This window comes from Prionailurus bengalensis, chromosome D2 (assembly GCF_016509475.1).
Source record: "Prionailurus bengalensis isolate Pbe53 chromosome D2, Fcat_Pben_1.1_paternal_pri, whole genome shotgun sequence".
Lineage (NCBI taxonomy): Eukaryota > Metazoa > Chordata > Mammalia > Carnivora > Felidae > Prionailurus > Prionailurus bengalensis.
In genome coordinates this window covers 42,444,564-42,465,744 of record NC_057351.1, presented here as the reverse complement: position 1 = coordinate 42,465,744, position 21,181 = coordinate 42,444,564, and the positions used below count along the sequence as shown (strand labels likewise).

General features: G+C 52.2%; 2 protein-coding genes across 3 annotated transcripts in view; one reads left to right on the top strand and one right to left on the bottom strand.

Moving 5' to 3' along the window:
* The window catches only part of LRIT1 (leucine rich repeat, Ig-like and transmembrane domains 1), a 53,342-nt gene that overhangs the window by 24,998 nt on the left and 7,163 nt on the right, over positions 1–21,181 (top strand). The window contains exons 2-3 of one of the 2 annotated variants that reach the window (XM_043596749.1): positions 7,431–7,571; positions 18,343–18,809. In XM_043596749.1, coding sequence (XP_043452684.1) covers positions 18,368–18,809 — 442 coding nt within the window. In that variant the 5' untranslated portion in view covers positions 7,431–7,571; positions 18,343–18,367. Of the gene's footprint in view, positions 1–7,430; positions 7,572–14,672; positions 14,870–18,342; positions 18,810–21,181 lie in introns of those variants that run through there. The other variant, XM_043596748.1, reaches the window with a different exon arrangement.
* On the bottom strand, positions 1,621–12,277 carry RGR (retinal G protein coupled receptor). Its single transcript, XM_043596753.1, has 7 exons — positions 12,151–12,277; positions 10,414–10,570; positions 9,164–9,285; positions 6,321–6,474; positions 4,792–4,909; positions 2,712–2,825; positions 1,621–2,268 (listed from the first exon to the last, which is right to left on the bottom strand). The coding sequence occupies exons 1-7, from the start codon at positions 12,227–12,229 to the stop codon at positions 2,137–2,139; spliced, it is 876 nt and encodes a 291-aa protein (XP_043452688.1). The 5' UTR covers positions 12,230–12,277; the 3' UTR covers positions 1,621–2,136.

Below are 21,181 nucleotides of genomic sequence, written 5' to 3'. Positions count from 1 at the left end.
AGGACTCACCTCCCTTGTCCTTCTGGTCCCTGAGGGCAGGATGCTGGAGGGTGGTGGCAAGGAGGGCAGAGGACAGGCTCTGCACACAGGGTCCACCAGGACTCGAGACCCTGAAAGTGCTCTGGGACATGGGCAAAAAAACTCAAAGGTGACAAAGCTCCCTAAACCCATTCCGTGAGTGAGAGGCTGGGGTGTGGGTGGACTTGGGGCTTTGGTCATTCCCCATGGGGTGCTGCTTCAGCCCTGCCATCTCCCGCCAGCCCAGTGCAGGGTGGAGAGGCCCTGAGCCCACCTTCCCCCCTCTACACAGGCTCGGGATGCAGGGTTTGAGCTACAGGTGTCCTTGACTGTGCCCATCCAACCTGCATTCCTCCCCTGCTCTTTGAGCACAGGTGGGACAGGATCTGTTTGGGGACACTGGCCAGTCTTGCTGGGCACCCTCAGCCTCTTTGTCTTCCTTCTCTCTCTGAGTCTGGGAGTCACCTCCCTTCTCTTCTGTGCTCCCTTGTCCCACCTTACAAGGTTAGAGTCTATAATTGTGGAGTGAAGAGGGGGTCCCCAGTAAAGATAATTTAAGGATCCATGGGCTGTGGGGGCAGGGTCAGAATCTCTGGGCTCTGGACATGATCACTTTTGCGGCCACCCGCTCAGCCTGTGTGTGAGCACAGCTCAGGCCCCAGGATTTCCCCTGTCAGTCCCCACTCCGGGGCCGATGACAGAGCCGACTGGTCGCTGGAATGAGACTGAGTGGCATCTTGTCTCTACAGCACTGGGCACAGGGCATGGTCTAGGAAACAGTGCTGTGGGCAGGCTGCTTCCCTACCCACTCCACCTGGTTTCACAACAGACCGAACTGGCCTCTGTTTGGAGCAGACTTCTTGTGAGTTATGTTTATGTGGTCTGATCTCCTGCATCTGCAGAGCTGAGAGGCACATCCTGGTGCACAGGGACCCCAGATGTTGTTCTCATGACCACTCTATCCCCCACCCCTCCACCCCCACCCCGGGAACCTGTCCCTTCCCTGCTCAGCATCCGGAGGTGGAGCTTTCGTCCTTCCTGCATCCGAGGTGCCTGGGGCAGCTGGCTCTCCATCATCAGACCTTCTGTAGAGCCCACTGTCTCCCTGCCAACCTTCTCCACTTCCCTCTAAGACAACGGGTTCCACCCGGGTCTGCGCACCTGCCACACCTTGTCCCTGAAATGCTGACTCTGCTGGAGGTGGAGATGTACATACACGGAGGGGACCCTGGCATCACTGTCACAGGCCCAGATGCCTGCAGGCTCTGCAGGGAATATAAAGCTACAGTTGGTGGAAGGGAACGAACCCTGGGCACTGGGACAGAGCTGCCCTGAGCTCTACAAACTGTCACCATGGAGCCTCCTCCAGGTTGGTGGGGCCTCATCTTCGGACATCTGGACTTTTAAATGAATTGTCTTGAATTGTAATGTTGGCAACTAAGTAACCTGCAGCTAGCTGTCTCTGACTGGCAGGTGCTGGCGGCTAACTCTCAGTGAGCCCTGAATGTGCCAGGTAACGTTCCGGTGCTTTCTGCATGGTGAAGTCACCATTTCTGTCGTCACATCTTACAAGTTGGGAAGCAGATGCACAGACAGACTCAGTCACTGGCACCAGATCTCAATTTAATAAGCGGCATTTGAACGCGGACAGCCTGGGTTGCCCTCCCACAAGCGACTTGGCGCTCTCACCCCTTTCTATGTAAGACTCTGAGCCCCGACAGCTGTTTCGATGAGCTTCTGTGTGCATGGTGCGTATACATTATCTTGCTTAAGCCTCACAGCAGCCCCATGGAGGCCTTATGTTCTAGGTCAGGAAGCTCGGTTCAGAGGGAGTGACTTTCCCAAGGTCTCTCGGCCTCTGTCTCGAGGGCTGTGATGGAAACTCGGGTCTGGCTGGCTCCAAAGTCCCAGCTCCTCCCACGAGGCCTGGTTGCTCTCTGAATCCCTGGTGTCCGACCTAGGGCCAGGCCCAACAGAGCCGTCGGGGCAGTCAGCGGGCAAGTGTGTGGAGCTTAGCTTCTGAGGCTGCCGGGCAGGATCCCAGGGCAGCCTCGTCACACCGGGCTCGGTCCAGGGTGTCAGGGGTGGGCCTGGGTCTGAGCAGCTCCACGGAGAACCTCACCGGGCTCGGTCCAGCCCGCTTCCCTGAGGTGAGAGGCACTGCCAAATCCCCCTGTGGACCATCTCGCCGCCCAGGGCATAGTTGATAGCATTGATCGTGGGCACCGTTTTGGCAACAAGGGCCGGCACCTGCGTGACAGAAAAATTCAGGGAAGAAGCTTCACAGCCTCGGCTCCTCTCCCTGGTCCCACGTGGCGACCCTGGCCCTGCCCCGCCCTTCCCCCCACTCCACTGCAGCCACCGGTCCTCTGTCCATGGCTTAATTCTGCAACTCCTAAGGCTATCTTGACCAGAGGGCGGGTGGTGCATGCAAACGCCCTCCTTCCCGAGCACCGGTCTCAGCCTTGGTCCCAGAGTCTGGCTGCCCCCATCATCTCACATGAGGCCTAAGCAATGTCAAGCAGCAGCCCCGTGTGACCCAGGAGACAAGCAAATTCCCGATGCATTATGAGTGTTCAAAGGAAGAGAGAAAGAGACTAGCGGAAGGCCATAAAGCAGGAGGGAGAGATCAGGCATGACAGAGACACAGACATGGAGAGAGTTCTAACTTGGGGTGCGGGAGGTGTCTGTACCATTTGCAGCTTGGGGGAGACGGAGCTCACATCCGCGATGGTGGCATATAGGTACAGGAGGGCATAGGGGCCCCAACCGAACAGCAGTGTCCTGGCTGGCAGAGTGGTGTTCACCTGGGGAGAGAGTGTCATGGGAGGGAGGCATTGACTTGCTTCAGGCGACTGCAGCCCCACACGCCTAGGGACCAGGCGGGCACTCAGCAGGGCGGGGCCGTGTGATCAGGCTGTGGGGCCACACGGACCTCTCTGGCGTGCAAGCTGTGGGACCCTAAGCCTGTCATCTAAGCTTACTTGACCTCATTTCCTTGTCTGTAAAATGGCTTGATCATGCTTGACTTACCTGGAGGCAGGGGACTAGGGGACAGATAATGAGTTTCCTTTCTGGTCTGCACTCCTTCTGAGGAACCCCGGGCTCTGGGAGTGTGGATGTGTGAAGGAGGCTCCCCATATGAGCTGCCCCCATACCTCAGTCCCAGAACCAGCTCCCATCAGCCATCAGCAGCTGCAGCCACCTGGTGTGCCAACCTGTCCTGGGTTCAAAGCGGCTTTCCAAGGTGTGAGACACAACCAGGGAGCAGGGCCTGTGTTGCCACCTCTGGCCACAGGGAGGCGCACGACTTGCGATCGAACTTCAGGAGGAAAGTTGCCTGCTTCCCACACACACTCAGATGTTAAAAAGCTGAAGCTCAATATCAGTGCCTATTTTCTTTTTGACCGCGTCTCCCTTTAAGAAAGGAGGTGACTTAAGTTGAAAGAGGACACTTTTTTTTCATGGAATAAAAATATGTTAGTTGGGAGAGATTTTTTCTCTTGAATTGCCCCCCATTAAAAAAGGGGGGGGGGGCAAGGGAAGGAAAGGAAACGAAAGGAAACAAAAGGAACGAAAGGAAAGGAAAGGAACGAAAGGAAAGGAAAAAAGAAAAGAGAAACAGTCCTCCTGGGGCGGGGCTGAGGCGGAGACAGTGTCACTTGGAAACCGCTCTCCTCTTGGCTGAAGTCCCTGGGCCCATGCATAGAGACCTCTGCTGATGCTTCCTGAACTGATGGTTTCAAGTCAAGCCAGAAAAAAGAAAATCGGTGTGGCAGCCCTGTCTCTTGGCCCATTGAACCTCGGATAAACATGGCAACTTTGAGCACCCAGGCAGGGCTTGGGCGGGCAGTGTGAAGGACAGCCTGGAGGAGGTGAGGGCAGGGGAGCAACAGCCCAGAGCCAGAATCCTGGTCCCCCCTCAGTCCTCCTCCTCCTCCTGCTGACTGGGGGCAACTTAGATCTCTGGCTAAAATCGATTTGTACAGTCCTTTTCCAATTCACAGGGGAAAAAAAAGAAATCAGGGCAGATTGAGTGTCTCAACAAAGATTGAGTGTTTCTTGTGCGCTCTATGACCACTTGGGTCATGGAGTCCCAGACCCGGGTTTGATCCAACTCTGTTATTACTAGTTACGGAGCTTGTGGCTACTTACTTAACAGACTCTCATAGCCTCAATTTTCCACCCTGTGACATAGTGATAACAAAACCTTCCTTTGAGAGGAATCAGATTTTTTTTTCTGAAATTTCAGTGCTTGTTAAGGCTCATCTCTAGAGGTTGTCCAGGTGACAAAAGAAAATTGTGGAAAGGGAATATTAATGTAGAGATTCAGAAATGGCCAGGAGAGCTTATTTTGAAGAATTATTTTTCTTGGAAAAATGTGCTTGCGGGTGTGATTTTATGTTGTGGGTAAATTAGACATCTTGGGAGCAATTTAAAAGAAGCTTTTGAAAAACATGTAACTTTGTGCCAACCCTCAAATCCTTGGAAAGAACGAAAGGTGACAGCATGGATGGTGTCCAACAGGGTGACCCAGTTCAAGGTTATGGGGTCTGGTGAGTCCAAGCAGTCCTGACCCTTCCTCCCAGGTTTTAACGATGCCCAGCAATGGGGAGGGTGCATTCCTGCTCTAACCCCCGCAAAGCTCTGAGAAAGCTGAATTTTATCCTGATCACTGAAAACACAGAAAACCCCTCACTACTGTCTCTCACATCACTCATGTTCCCTGAGAGATACAAAGAGATTTCTTTTGCTCTGGGAATTGGTCCTTACCTGGAGGTGGCCAGTCTTTCTGAGTTTCTGTTCCATGAGCCGATAGGATATGAATGTGATGAAGAGAGGCACAAAGAAGTTGAAAAAGGCCATGGTAAAGAGGAAGCTGGTGAAGTTTCTGCAGGCAGAGTAGGTAGAGGAGTCAGGACCATCTCTCAGGGAAGGCTCATCAGTGGTTGTGCTAGACAGTCACAGGTAGGGAACTGCTCTCATCAGACAAGTGCTCAGAGTATGGTTGTTCTTGGGTCCCAGGTTGACTCCCCTTAGAGACAGGGAGCCACTGGGCCCTCCTTGAACTTGCCTCTAGGAGCCAGAGAGCTGAAATGAGGGAGAGTCCTCCTTCAACTTGCTGTTGGGCAGTTCAAGTGCTCAGTCTTGTTCACATTATGTGCCCCAAGCATGGAAAATGGAAAATATGTTTACCAAATAGAAGATACGTCAATGGACCAAGAGGAAGGATCATTCAAAGAGTGTTCCTGGCAGAGGGATTTGAAAGGGGTCTACAAATAAGAAAGAGACTGGATGCTGTGTCATTGAAGAAAACATTGAAGGATTGCCAGGAGAGCCTGGTGTCCTAGGTAGGGTCATGGGGAGGTGGGAGGGCTGACCAGGAACAGGTGGGAGTCACAAGGAGGTAGATTCCCATTCTGTGAAGGGGAGAAATGTTACCCATTCTGGGTGCTGCCCACTAAGGAGGGGTAGGAGGAAAGGCTGCCAGAGGACTGGACACTGGCTGGGGAGATATCTGTAGGGAGCACCCTGGAGAGACACTTGGGCCAGACCTAGGGTCCTCAAGTACATTTCACCTGGAAAGACTGTCATCAGGGGCAGATGCTTCATGAGTAAACATAGTAAACATGGAAAGCAGATGAATGCGACATGACCCTAGTAGAAGCAAGAGGGGGGCTGGAGCCCATTGGACCCTTCCCCAAGGTGTCCCCTAAAGGGTGTAAGCCCTGGTGTCCCCAGAGCCTTGTGGATGGGGCAGTACTAGACATATGCTCCATGATGGTGGAGGCCATCGTGCATCAATTTTGTCGCCTAGGACTAGGTCCAAGGGTTTGTTCACAGTAGATGCTCAGGAAATTCCGAGAACTGAACTCTATGCCAAGGAGGTCCCTCCCAATGCAAAGACATTTTTGAATCTATTGAACAAAGGACACGGCTCACCCTAGAAACTGATCAGGTCAGAGCTGGGACAACTAACCATGAAGAAGATGGCAAAGGGGTCACGGGCTCAGTTGCTGTTGTAACTGACACAGGTCAACAGCTCACTGGGTAATGCCCCTTCTTGGGACAACTCTACACCCCAGCTTGTATAACATGCCCATCACTTGGTCAGTCTTCAGAATGCACTTTCCCCAGTCCCATTGTCCACTTGCAAGTGGATGTCATAACTAAGGAGTTGAGATTGACTGGCAAATGTTGACATTTCCCCACTTGGATTTTCAGCTGTGACACTGTTGTTGAAAGGACTCACAGAAAGGTTCCCAAGGAAGGGAGACTTGTAGCTGCTCCTCCCACCTCACCTGTCCCCCCTGGAGTAGTCCAGGGTGCAGCACGTCCCCAGCGGCTCATAGTCATAGTGGCCCCAGCCCAGGAGGGGCAGTGCTGCCCAGAAGGCAGAAGACAGCCACACACAGATCACCAAGGAGATGGCCGTATTCCAGGCCAGTTGGCTGCCTGAATGGGAGAGAGGAGGAGGATTGAGAGGAGGTAATAGCTAGGCAAAATGAAAAACAATGGACTTCATGATCACACAGAATATTCCTAAATCCTGGCTCTGAAGGTCGATAGCTTAGTGCCTCAGGCAAGTTAAAAGTTTCTCTGAGCCTCCATTTGCTCCTCCACAAAATGTGAATGATAATCCCTATCTCAGAGGATTGTTATGGAGAATAAAAGAGATAATGGGTGGTGAAGATCTATCTCCTTGCAGACTCTCTTTTCCATCTTTTTTGGGGACAGAAAAGGAGGGAGTAGCAAAGAAGTAGGTGTGTTTTCCAAAACCAACTTAGTAAAGAAGCATAGGTAGTGGTTCAGATGAGGGTTATGAGGGAGGGAGGCAGAAGGCTGGATGTATCACCGTGCTTAGCTGTTACTCAGAAGCAGGCCACTGTCTCTGCTTCCAAGATACCCTAAGAGGGCACTTGACCTGGGGCTTAGGGTCCTATCTCAGTGCCAATAACTGCACTTGGTCCTGGCAGCATATTTTGCCATGACCAGTCCCACTGACCTGACCTCCTCCATGTCCCTTCTCTGTGGCAGCCTGATCCAGCCCTTCCCGTCCAGTGCTTCCTCCTGGACCTAGCTTCAGAATGCCTTCCCCAGGTGCCTCCTTATACGGCTTATTTGTCATGTTCTTTTGTAGACAAGACCCCAGGGCAGAAGGCAAGAGTCCAGGTGGGGTTTGATCAGCAGAGAACAGATCTACAACCACCCTCATCTTGACACTTTACTTCCATTGATACAGCCCCAGATGAAATTTGCTTGAGTGTCATCCCCTGCTGTGGACTGAATGTTCCCACCAAACTCATATGGGGAAGCCCTCATCCCCGGAAGATGGTATTTGGAGGTGGAGCCTTGGGAAGGTAATTAGGTCATGAGGGTGGAGCCCCCATGATGGGATTGTTTCCCTTAAGAGAGAAGACAAAGAGAGATGATCTCTCTTCTCCATGTGATGACTCAGCAAGAAGGCAACTGTCTGCAATCCGGGAAGATGGCTCTCACTGGAACCCAACTGTGCTGGTGCCCTGATCTCCGACTCCCAGCATCCAGAAATGGTGAGAAATATACTTCTGTTGTTTAAGCATCCAGTATATAGTATTTTGTCATGGCAGCCTGAGCTAAGACGCCCCTCCCCCTAACTGTGGACATAATAATTAATATGTACCATGTCCCATGTGTCGCTTTTTTGGCTTTGGAAACAGATGATCAAGGTGACATGCCCAGGGTCACCCAGTATGGAGTAGGTAAGTTCCAACACCCTCCTTTCGCCTTCCCTGTTTCCATAGTGCTCCAGGGTGCCTTCCAGCACAGGAAAGGCTTTGCTCTAGGGACCCCTGGATAGGGACTAACTGCTCTATGTTGAGGTGGAGAAGCCTGTTGCTGTCTGAGAAGGTACGCATTGTGTATGTGCACATGTGTGAGTGCATGTATGTGTATGCATGTGCACACACGATGGCCCGAGGGAGCTTTGGGGGCTGGGCTGGGATAGGAGTGGCCCGGGAGGAGCTCCATGGTCAGCTGGGGCAGGTGGGGCTAATCTGCCACTAGAAATGATAAGAACAAAGGCAATTTTTTGGCCTGGAGAGAGGTGTGTGACTTTGCCAAGGGCAGGGGGGTATGTGTGTGTGGCGAGAGCAGATCTGCAGATTCCAAAGGGGCCATGCCCCATGCTTCGGGCCATGCTGGCCATGGACACCACAGTAGCCACCATGCCAGGCAGAGCTACAGCTCAGAACTTGGGGCCCAGGAGACAAAGGGAGTGACCCTCCCCCCCGGGAGGCATCCAGGCCATACCCAATCCCAGCTCGGCCTCTACTAGCTGTGTGACTTTGGGAAAGCTACTTAACTTCCCTGAGCCTCCGCTTCCCAGTCTGCAAGTTGGGGGTTTACAATGAGGGTTAGCTGAGTCACAGCTCCCCAAAGTATGTTCACATATCCCTGGAGGTGAGTGGGATTCTAGATGGACTGTGGGTGAACATGTTTTTTGTGTGCTAAAATTATAAGAACATCAAAGTTGTCATTTCACAGATATTGTTGAGGATGAAACTAAAGCAGGTGTTTAAATTTTTCAAAGTGAATCACTTTTAAGAAAAAAAAAATTGAGTAAATAACAGAGCAGGTGGTACATGGATGTGGCCAATTATGAAGGTGATATTTGACAATACAGTTTGGGAAATCCAGAGCCAGACTAGGCTTCATGACGCCCTGGCATGGCAGAGGCCCTAGGGAAGTGTGAGGTGCAGGGACACATGCCCAGCTACACACACACACACACACACACACACTGCCTCTCTGCCCCCCAACAGGGCCTGTCTGCAAGAGCATTTTCTGTATCCATGATCTCATCTGATGTCCAAAAACTGGGAGGTTGGTTACAAAAATCTGCTCTTAGTGGAGACTAAGGTTCAGAGAGGACTCCTGACTTGCCTGAGGCTCCATTGAGGGCACAGGCAGCTTTTCCAGCAGGTGCCTCAGCTCCTTTCAAGTCCACTCTCCCAGCCTCCCTCCTTTCCTGAATGCCCACACCACACACTCACAGACAGACACCCACCCACACTCCCCTGGACTGGGTAACACAGTGTAGACCTTTGTCCTGACCACCCTCACTGTGTAGATGTCCCTTCAGTCCAGGAACCCAAAGACGTACGCGAGCAGTAGTGGTGATAGCGCCCCCAGGCGATGGCTGCACTGCTGCAGATGCTGGCCAATGCCGTCACGAAGCCCTGGAAGCCATGAGCCTGGCAGCCGTTGGAGCCATAGGGCCAGCGCCTGTGGGAGACACTGGGACCAGTGACCCCTTCCCTCTGTCCCTGCCCTTCTCCCACACCTGCCCCTCAGAAGCTTGGAGGGCACCTTCCTGAATGTTGGCTCAGCTCCCCAGAAGAGGGCTTCATGATCTGTTTTTCCTAGAGGAAACAGCAGCCTCAGAGGTCAAGTCCCCAAGGTGAATAGGTGGAGCCCAGTGCAAATACCCTGGGCTCAGTGTCTTTTGATGCACCTCAGTAGGACCCAAGGGTCTCTCTGTGTGGCCAGAAGCCTCCAGCATGGGAAATGAAACATCGTAGTCAGGAGGAAAGCCCATGCCTTTATTCTATAGATAGGAAAACTGAGGCTCAGAGAGGAAAAGGTACTGAACCAAGGTCAGACAGCAGATGAAGACTAAGCCAGAGGGTAGAGCTGAGGGCTCCAGCTCTTAGCTCCATGGGCCAACCAACCAAAACAGCTTCTGTTGCTCTCCTCCCTAAGCCTGGGAAGGAGCAGGCGAAGATCAGGATAAGGAATTGTCACTGATTCAGACCCCACAGACTGGTCAGCCCTGAGCGTCACACTCAGGTGTGCTCCAGCCTCTATTTGAACGCCTGAAACCAGAGCAGGAATGTTCAGTTTGCTTAAGAAAACAATCTTGGAAACACCTGACACCATACTGAAAGATCATGGTTTGCACATAAGGTTTTAGACACTTGTCAAAATCCTGTTTGCTTTTACGAACACTTAGGTAGGGCTTCCTAGGTGCCATGCATCATTTAAGTTACTTCCACATAATAACAAGTTAATACTTCCAGCTGCTGTACGAGTTAGGCAATAATATTCAACTTCTAGAAGAAGCCAAGAGATAGAAATACTGAAGCCAGGACTCAAATCTGGGCAGCCTGGTTATAGGGTCCATGCTCTTAATCCCTACAGTCATCCAGCTCTGTTGGTGGGGTTTGAGCAACTCTAGAAATCAGCCCTGGTTCTTCAGGGATAGTCTGGAACTCAGATTTAGCCTTATGCTGCCTGCCCACCCTTTCCCCTGCAGTGTTCTATAGGTGGGAAGAATGCCTCTGTCCTGGCTGTCCGACACCCAGCTCAGGCTGGGCCCCTGAGCTCAGGGACTGGGGCAGGGGGGGCTGGTACCGGAGGAGGCTGGATGTGGCTGCCACGAGAGCATTCAGGCTGATCCCACTGTCCGCCAGAGCCAGGCTCAGCACCAGCAGGTGGGTGGGGGTCCGCAGCTCCGGGGTCTTGCAGAAAGAGAGGATGGTGAGGCTATTGAGGCAGAGGCCGGTGAGAGCTGAAAAGAAGGGATGGCTGACGTCAGGGCTGGAGAGGCTGCCTGGGGTCAGAACAGGGGGCCTGGGGTGGATGGAGCCTCAGCAACCTTACTGATGCAGCTCGTCAGACATCGCTGGCTCTCGGACTCTAAAGGCCATAAGATGTACATCCTGTCCCACCCCAACTCAAAGATAAGGAATAAACCAATAAGGTACAGCATGATTCATGCTGGAACAGTCACAGTTACCAACAGCTGCTGACACTTGTAGGCTGGGCATGAGGCCGAGCACTTTCTGTGGATCCTCCCATTCAGTCTTCACCTGGATGCTGTCCTCCCCGTGTACAGCTGGGAAGCAGGCTTAGGGACACTAACTAACCTGCCCTAAGCACACAGCTGGTGAGTGGCAGAGCCGGACTCAGACTCAGGTCTGTTTAATTCCAAAATGCCACTCTGAGGCTGTTCAAAGAGCAATGTCAGGGACAGCCTGGGAGAGGTAGGTTGAGGGGAGATCTGGGAGCTTCCTGGAGGAGCAGGCAATGAGGTGAGTCTGAGAGGGTGACCTCAGGCAGACCAGATCTCTAGTTTTAGCCTGTTCACCCACTTGCTGCTCTCTGAACCCTGCCTCCCCACTGAAAGGGAGGAGTTGGGAGAATCCTATCTTCAAAATTGCGAGTGTTTACTAGGAGAGCAGGGTGTGGAAGAACATTCTAGAAAAAGGGAACAGCATGTGCAAAGGTTTAATGTGGTAAAATTTCCAGGTCCATTTAAGGACTGAGAGGGATGCTAGATTGTAGGGTTCCCAGAAGAGAGGAAAAGGGGCAGGGTCCCCAGCCAGTGGTGTCCCAAACTTCCAGGACCAGCCTGGTGGCTGCCCCTCCCTCTCCATCATCAGCTCTCAGAGGAAATGGGCTGATTATTTCTCTGGATCTGCTGTGAAAAGGGCCGCATTCCCTAATAACTTAGTCGTGGACTGACCCAGCACCATGATCTCCAGTCCTAACTCTGGCCTCAGGGAGCATCTCAGGGATTCTGGGCTGAGGCAGACACCTTGTGGCCCCTGGAATGGAAATGCATAGGGCTGGGAACAGAGATGGCGGGAGAAATGTGGAGCTGGAGAGGATGGGGGCAAATGAACTTAAATCCTGAGTGTCTATCTAGGCCAGCGCTTCACACCCATGACCCCATCTAACCTTCACCACCACCCACTTGGGGTCAGAGACCCCAGCTGAACTGGGTTATAGTCACACAAACAGGAGGTGACAGAGCTGTCTGTCTCCAGAGCCTACCAGAGGCCTGAGCTTATATGAGATTCTTAGCAGGATTTCTGGGGAGTGGATTAAAATTTTTCCCGGCCGGTGGGACACGAAAAGGCCTGAATTCTGGTTCTTGGTCATGTTCTGGGCCGATGTCCCTCACTCCCTGGGCCTTGCTCTCCCAGACCGCGGCCTGCATCCTACAGGTGCACCCATCAGAAGCCCCATGGGTGGAGGCACAGAGGAGCAGGGTTTGGGGACCTCTCCTTGTCAGCTCCATGGCTGTGACCTGAGTTCTGGGAGCCCACTGGGTGCCCGCTCCACCCCAGGTCCTTCCTGGCTCACCTTCTACCAGCAGCACCATCCCCACAGCCAGCACCTCCAGCTCCCCGAAGCCGGTGGGCAAGGACCCAGATTCTGCCATGCTCGGCCCTTCTCCCTGCCAGCCTGGCTCTTCTCTGGCGCACCAAAACCAAGCTCCACCTTTTAAAGGGCCATTTCACGTGCTGGCACAAGCAGGTGATTATGCTAGACCTCGGGCTCCTTCTTGCTGCCCCCTGCCCTAAACTGTGCTTTTGGCCCCAAAAGAAGGAACCCATTCACCAGTTGGACAGTGCAGCCTTTGTGAAGCGGGAATGGAAGCCTGTCTCATTCATTTCAGCCCAATCAGGCAGGATTAAAGTCCCGGAATCCAAATGGTGTGTGGCTGAGAGCCAAATTAGAAAAGAGTTGCATAACCAAGGGAAGGGTGGGGAGCAGAAAAAGGGATTTGAGTGGCAGCTGTGCTTGAGACTGGGTCAGGAGCCAGGTCCTTCCATGCGTGTGCTCACAAGCAACTGGGAAAAGGATGATGCTTGACAGGTCAGCCGTTGTCACAGAAAGAATCCCAACTGGGACTAGAGACTGAGGTCGTGTTTCAGAACCTGACATTAACCAGCTATCAGGACTGGGGTGGGACCATTGGGGTCTTCTCAGTTTCCTTCTTTGCAATGGAAATATCCTTTCTAAGTCTCAGAAAAATACATCATGGATATGGCCTCCAGGCTGCACTGCCCAACTCCCACAGGGCATTTAAGCTATAGGAGCATAAAAATCTCCCAAAGGCATTAGCTTGGGACAGAGGGACTGCTGTCTTAGTGGCCCAGGACCCCACTAAGAGCTTTGGCTTCTACAATGAGGTCCTGTTATCAAGCTACACTGGCCAATGGTGTAACATTTGGAAACACTAGTCTAGAGTGATTTAACTCCTTTTCTGATAAAGAAACCAAGGTCCAGAGCTCTATCAGCAATATAGTTAATGTTGAGACCCCACTAAGAGCCAGGCACTATGCTAACTGACCTTATGATGACTCCTACAGCAATTCCATGAACTAGATACCATCATCCTTTGCATGTCATGTGAGGGAACAGGCTCAAAGCAGTTTAGAATTGACCTGAGGTCATGTGGTAATTTGTGAGTTCAGCTGAAACAGAAGCCTGGTCTCCTATCCCCTGGGATCCGGGTCTAGCGGCTCATTCTATTCCCATGCCTTTCCTCCGTTGGACCCCACCTCCATCTAATCAAGCCTAACCACCTCACAGTGCTTGCCCACATCCTCTTGGAAAACTTTCTTGATAAACGGTTACCCTTTTCCTAATTTCTACCTTGCATTACTGGTTCATACATGTGTCAAGTTTTTTTTTCATGCCTGCAAGACTGCAGAAGACTTAAGGGGAGATGGGAAAGCAGGATAGGGCCAGGAATCAAGACCAGAGCTCAGTTAGGCCAAACAGAGATGAGAAGGCATCTCCAACAGAAGGAGGAAAAGGCAGAGATGTGGGAATGGTCACCCTTTTTGGCTTGGGAAGGAGGAGGGACAGGTGGCAAGCATTGAGAAAACCAATGGATTGGAAGAGAGGAAGAGATGGGAACCAACATTTCCTAGAAGCCAAGATTGTCAAAACTGGCCTGGCACAGAGCTAGGCATTTCATGTGTGCACTGGGGCCCTAAGTATCTGCCTTGGTCACACCTCACTGGTCTAGGTCTGCCTACGTCTATAGGCACCAGGCACTAGGGAACCTTCTGGAAAAGCTGAAGGAGCTAGGTAGGGCATGCTGGACCAGAGAGCAGAGCCTGGGGGTCAAACATATCAAGTATCCGAATCTTTCCAATTCCTTTAAGAGCATGTGACTTTAAGTGCCAGTGAAATTGTGGGCTTACTACTTAGGAGGGAGCTTCTATTACCACAGGCCATCAAAATCTGGGAAACTTGGGTGGTTTAATTTTCATAAACACCCTGATTAGAGTAACATTACTTCCCTTTTTCAAATGAGGAGGATACACATCAAGAGAGACCGTGTAACTTATCCAGGGTCACGGCCTATAAATGGAAGAGCTGGGATTTGAACCCAGGCTGGCCTGGTCCTTGAGCTTGGTCTCTTTCTAGTGTCTTTATCACCTTCATCTCATTGCTTTTCCCCTATAAAACAGTGTCACAGGAGACAATTTCCAATGGCCTTCATCAGAGGCCAGGTCTGTCTTCATCCTCTCTGAGCCCAGGCACCCCTGCAGGGTCCATGTAGCCCACAGCCTAGCTGGCATGAGGCGACTTCGCAGGTGGACAGCCAAGCTGGCCAGTGCAGGAGCCACTTGCCCCTGGGTGGCTGCCCACTTGCCCCACCTTGCCACACCCTGGCCTCTCTGGGTCTGGGGCTGTTGCCACGGAAGAGGATCCTCCACCCTCTCCCTTAGGACTGGTGATTCCAGGAGTAATAAGCGGCTGAGTGCTATGGCCAGGGCTCCCCTCCCTAATCCCCAGTCTGTCTGTGTTTATCCCATGGCCTCAGGCGGGGGCGGGGGGGGTGCTGATGAGCCAGTGGGCAGCTGCTGGGCTTCCTGGGCTGGGACGACAGAGCAGTCCAGGGACAGGCCCCTGCCGGGGCTACAGAGGAGCCAGGAGCCATGAGGGTGGCAGTGGGCATGCTCTGGCTCCTGGCCCTCTGGGGGCACCCCCCAGCCCACGGCTCCTGCCCCTCTCAATGCAGCTGCAGCCTCCACGTCCTGGGTGATGGCAGCAAGGCCAGGTATGTCACCAGGTGTGTGGGATGGGTAGCCCGCCGCTTCCCTCTAGCAGCTTGGCTGGGTTGGGAGGGCTGTATGCAGGGCCCTCAGAACATGGCTGGGTGAGACCTCTATCTTCCAGGCCCTTGAGGCCCAAGTGTCCTAGGGGGCTGGTCTGCTTTCCATTGTCTTCCAGCCAGCAGGGCATGGGAAGTACCAAGTCCCTTTCTTTACACGTGGGGGCAGGGGTGGGACACAGTGTGCCCACTCCAGGAGATCCATCCTGAGTCCTCCTCCAGGATCCTGGTAGAGGGAAACCCTCCAAAGGGCATGAGAAGTCTCTCTGTTACCTCTTTCTTTTCCTCTCCTTTCCCCCTTCCTTCCTTCCTTCCTTGCTTCCTTTCTTCCTTCCATTCTATTCCACCATTCTCTCTATATCTCCCTAGCCCCTTTTCTCCCAGGCCTCTTCCATTCTCTTGCCTTAGCTTCTGGGGTTACCCAGTACAGCCCAGGTATTTCTTACCACCCCACCCAGAATATGACCACCTGCCTCCTCATGTTTTTCCCACTTTGGGGCACCTCTGGCCCATCCCCCAGGAGCCTCGGCCTCAACATATTTCTACGGGCTTTCCAAAAGCCCAGGAGTGCCCATTCCATTGCAAGCAAGCACCCCTATATCCTCAGCCGTTTCTTTGACTTTCCCCAAGCCCTACCTGAGCTCTGAGAGCACCTCCATCCTCTCCTCCTCCCTTCCATGGGATGTTCCAAAGCCACTGTGATTTGTGAACCCTTGCTCTCCCACCATGGCCTCCTCTCCTTTTCTCTTTGGCAGTCTTTAGACTATCTTTTCTCTGACATCTTCAACTTATCCACTAGTGACCATCGCATTTCCCAACTTGTTTATGAATTTCAGTCCTTGGCTCAGGGCCTTTCCTACCATCTTTTTAACATTTTAGAATTCCATTCTCCCTTTCTCCCTTGTCTTAGATGGGTGCTGGGAGCCACTGATGATTTCTGATCAGGGCAGCAGTGTTATCAGTGTGACACTTACAATGATCCTGGCAATGGGTGTTGGGTTGATCGGGTGTGAGGGGATGGAAAGAATGGAGAGTCACCCCCCCCCCCCCATGAAAGGATACCCTGTGTGGTCTGAAAAACAAGAACTCCGTTTTTGACCCAAGTCTCTGATGGTCCAATTCATATGGATCATCAGAGGTAAGGATTCTATCCTCAAAAAAAGCCAGGGCTAAGCCCTGAGCCAGCCAGGAAATAGCCTCTGGCCAAGGACAGTGTGACTAGGGTGATGAAGAGCCTCTCCTGCTACTTACAGAAAGCACAGGGCTGAGAATCACACAGCATCAGTGACAGACCTGGTCCTAGAACCCACAGCTTTGGTTCCATTTCCAGATCTCTTCTCAACTGGTAATTCTGTCATGGGCAGGGACCAGGGGAGGGCTTGTGATACCAGGTTAGCCTTAAGATAGAAAATAAAATTCCAAGGTCAGTTTCCAGGGCTCTAATGTCAGCCAGTAGCCATCTTTCCTCTGAAGCCAGAGCTCTTACCATCAGTTCCACCTGCCTGACAGTCCCATGACTGATAGGCACCAGCCCATCTGCATGGAGCGTCCTATGAGGGCAACGATGCCAGGAAAGGCTATAGGAGGCCCTGAGGTCCCCAATGGCCACAAGCACAGATAGCAAAGTCAGACGGAGGCTTCCTCCTCGTCCCAGATGCCTTCCTCAGCCCACCTCCAACCAGGGACTGTCAGAGGGTTCCAACCTTACATCAGGATAGCCTGGGTGACCTGCCTATGCTCCATGCTCCCACGATCATGAACTTGTGGGTACTTGTGGATACTGGGGTTTCCTTGGGGGGCCCAGTCTGGGCACCAGGACAGAAGTGTTCCCATGTTCTTTATGCCCAGTTTGCCCCACCAGATGTGCTGTTGGCTCCTGCTGGCTTCTTAGTGGTTTCTTTGATCCCTCCCTTGATAAATTTCAGGGCATGTTTCTGGTCAACTGCCTTCCTCCCTCCTACATCCAGACCTTCCTCTTTGCAACAGTCAAACTTCCATTATCATTGAAAATATCACTGCCACCAGTGATATCTTCCTTAGCTGGATTGTAAGCTATTGTATAGGGACAGGGGCTATGAGTCTGATATTCTTCTGAATCTCCATAGCACCCATCCCTCAGTAGGGGCGTCCATGTATACCTGAAGAATGTGAGTGGGTGGGAGCCCCTGTGCCACTGACAAGGAAAAGCAAGTCAAGTTCAGCCAGTCAACTCCGAATAGAGTATTCAGGCTGAACTGATGGATGCTGGCAGAGTGTGTGTTACATCAGGAAGTCCTGATGTGAGCAGTACAAAAAGAACAAGGTCCCCTAGCAAAGCAAAACGTGACCACTGCCCCCACCTGCTCCAGTGTGAGCGGAGAAGCCCTCTAGATGAAATAGGCTGCACAAGGGCTGGGTCCCTCTGGTCTAGCCTCCAAGTTTTATCTCCTTGAGAATCTTTTCCTTTTTACCTTATGTGGGTGTGCTGCTCTCTCCGAGACGGCACGTAACACAGCCTTGAACTGTAGGTTCTTGGATGGCAAGGCCTGCTTCTTTTTATCTCTCTATCCTCTGTTTTAGTGCCAAACTTAATAGAACAAAGTTTAGGAGGTCACTGTCTGGGCAGAGGGATCACTGCAAGGAGCTTTGCAGCGCTGGGATGCAGGAATTTTTGATAGTGGTCAATAAATAGCATTGCACTCCTCCAGATGACAGGTCTGCAGAACTGGTACACAGCAGGACCTCACTTAAACCCTGAAACCACCTCGGGGAGGTGGTGGGAGGTTGTGGGAAACTGAGGAAAATAGAAGTTATATAATATACTCAAGGACACACAGCCAGCAAGCAGAGAGCCCAGATATGAATCCAACTGCAGGGGCCAAGTCCTAGCTCTTAAACATCTTAATCACCTCGTGGTCCCTCCGGGTCAGGGGAGGCTTGAGGCACCCAGTGAGTGTATGGCTTCATTTCTGATGCCCAAGTTATATATATAATTGTATGATATGATATTACATATATGTCATATAAATAATATCACAAAAACTGAGGTATAATTTAACAAAGGAACACTTTTAACACATATATGCAGTGATGCAATGCTCAAAATGATCTCAAGATTTATGAATACCATTCATTCTTAATGCACTGTAGGTGGTGTGAGTTGTAAGGGGACACAGAGGTCCTTCAGCCAGGGACAGGACCAAATGGCCCTCTGGGACCCCTGCGAAAGGCTCTCAAAGCAAGAACCCCTCAAAGGGAAATCCGGAGTCTGCTCGTCCGCGGCGCCACTCCAGGGCCCACCTCAGCCTGGAGCCTGGGTTTGGTGGTCCCGGTTCCCGTGCAGACCGGGAAGCCTCCTGAAGGAAGGTCCGGGAGGGAGCGGGGTAGGATCGCGGACCCGACAGGACCCTCGCTCAAATGTCCCCCATTTCTGTGACCAGGACGGTGGTGTGCAGCGACCCCGACATGACCCTGCCCCCCGCGTCCGTCCCTCCGGACACCTCCAGACTGCGCCTGGAGCGGACGGCCATTCGCAAGGTGCCCGGAGAGGCCTTCAGGCCGCTGGGCCGCCTGGAGCAGCTGTGGCTGCCCTACAACGCCCTCAGCGAGCTCAGCGGCCTCATGCTGAGGGGCCTGCGCCGCCTGCGTGAGCTGCGCCTGCCCGGGAACCGCTTGGCCGCCTTCCCCTGGGCGGCGCTCAGGGACGCCCCCCAGCTGCGGCTGCTGGACCTGCAGGCCAACCGCCTTTCGGCCGTGCCGCCCGAGGCCGCGCGCTTCCTGGGGAACCTCACCTTCCTCGACCTCTCCAGCAACCAGCTGCTGAGGCTCCCGCAGGAGCTGCTGGCCACCTGGGCTCACCTGCAGACCGGGCCCTTCCTTCCCGGCCACCACACCAGGCTGGTGCTAGGTAAGGGGCGGTATCCTTCACTTGGAGCTAGCTTGGGGAGCCTGCGGGTCTTAGGCAAGTTATTAAGCCTCTCTGAGTCTTGATTCTTTACCCGAAAAATAGAAATCACGCCTGCCTTCTGGATCTGAGTGAAGACTGAGTGAGAGGCACACACTGGCAGGTTTGGAGCTCAAGCTGCTGCCAGTTCAAATCCCAGCGCTGCTTCTTACTAGCTGTGTGTCCCCGGGGTAAATTGCTTAGCTTCTCTGTGCCTTGGTTCCCCTTCTGTAAAGAGAGAATGGCAATAACATCTATCTCAAAAGGTTGGAGTTGCAAGTAAAAGACAGTTCTTAGCACACAGTAGGTACATGTGGCAGGCACAGTGGTGTGCCACCTGGGTCCCTGTCAAGGTAGAGCTGGCTGCCCAGGTTTTGAGGGCACTGTCAGCAGTGGCCTTCAGCTGCCAGCCCTGTCAGGGACAGCCTTAGCTGCAGAGCAGCCTTGCCCAAAGCCACCCATCCTTTCCGGACACAGCCCCTATCCAAAGACCTGTCAGGTGAGAGTCTAAGGACCCAGCTGCTTGGCATGACTCTGATGGGTTATTTCAGCTCCCGAGTCCCCCAGGGATTCACCAGGCCCACTTCTCAACTCTGTGTCTCCCTCTTCCTTCTTTCCTTCCTTCCTTCCTTCCTTCCTTCCTTCCTTCCTTCCTTTCCTCCTTAATGAACATGCTGCACATGTTCATCTCAGAGTCTGCTTCCAGGAAACCCAACTTCCAACAATCTTCAAAACATGTGAACACCCCCACCCCCTTGACAGTCTCCTCTAAGCACTAGGTACACATACATGGATGGAAGGTGGTCCTAACTCTTTGCTAACTGGTCAGTCCTTACTGGCCATCTGCATTAGTGTGGCACTGAAGCTTCCCTAAATTTCTTGCTCCCTCACAGAACTTGACCCTCACCATATCCCAGGGGGTAGATAGTGCAAGTATAATGTCCTTTGTTTTACAGATGAACAAACACAACCTGAGATTTAGTAAGTAGCGGTTTGGGCCCAAGGCTCATGTCAGATAGACTGATTCTCTTTCCTCTGTCCTGTGAGGGGATGGGGAGTTGTGGCAGAGGGTGGGTGGTGGGGAGTGGGTGGATAGTATCAGAAGAGAGCCCTCCTAGCAGCATGTGCCTGGAACATACCTTGGCTCATATAGGGTCCAGCACCAGGGGCTGGAGCAGTCTCAGAATGGTTTGGGGCAGCTCTTGCCCCAAGGCCCAGGAGAGTCTCTCAACGAGGGAATATTTAGAAGCCTCACTGCCTGCAAACAGGGCAGGGAACAGCAAGCCCCATTCCAGCTCTCTGCAGACTTTCTCATCTGATAAAGGATAATATATAGGATAGTACTCACAGGGAAAAAAATTGTTTATTTGAAAATAACATTTAACTGAATGCCCTTTTCAATATATGTATGCTATATAAATTTCATACATATATATGAAATATCTGATAACTTTACTGCAATGACCATGTCAGGCAGCCAGGGCAAGAGGTATTCACCCAATATTACAAATAAGGAAAATGAAGTACAAGCGATCTTCCAGGTCATGCAGCCAGGAAAAGGCCCCCTGCGACTCAGTTGCCCAAAGCAGAGTTGAATGGTTATACTAGCTGACCCCCTCTCTTTGATTCCTTCTTGTTTGTAATGAACCAATGTCTTAACAGGTGAACCATCTCTTTTCCTGCCTAAAGCTCATACCTAGCCATGAGGGTGACAGGTGGCATAATTCATTACAGAAAATTAACATTGATTTTAATTACATAACTCACACATGATTATATGTAAACATTTAAAATATTACAGAAAAAGCTGGGGTGCCTGGGTGGCTCAGTTGGTTAAGCATCAAACTTCAGCTCAGGTCATGATCTCACAGTCCTGGAGCCTCAGAGCTTGGAGCCTGCTTCGGATTCTGGGTCTCCCTCTCTCTCTGCCCCTCCTCTGCTCATGCTCTGTCTCTTTCTGTCTCAAAAATAAATAAAAACATTACAAAAAATTAAAATATTATAGAAAAAGCTAAAGACCCTTTTGTTCCCTCTTCTGATCCCGAATCCTTCTCCCCCTTCTAACAGGTAGCACTGTTACGTTCATTTGCATGTTCTCTTTTGAATGCATTTGCAGGGGTGCCTGTGTGGCTCAGTCAGTTACGCGTCCAACTCTTGATCTCAACTCAGGTCTTGATCTCAGGGTTGTGAGTTCAAGCCCTGCGCCGGGCTCTGCACTGGGTGTGAAGCCTCCTTAAAAATAATACATTTATGGGGCGCCTGGGTGTCTCAGTCGGTTGAGCATCCGACTTCGGCTCAGGTCATGATCTCGTGGTTCGTGAGTTCAAGCCCCATGT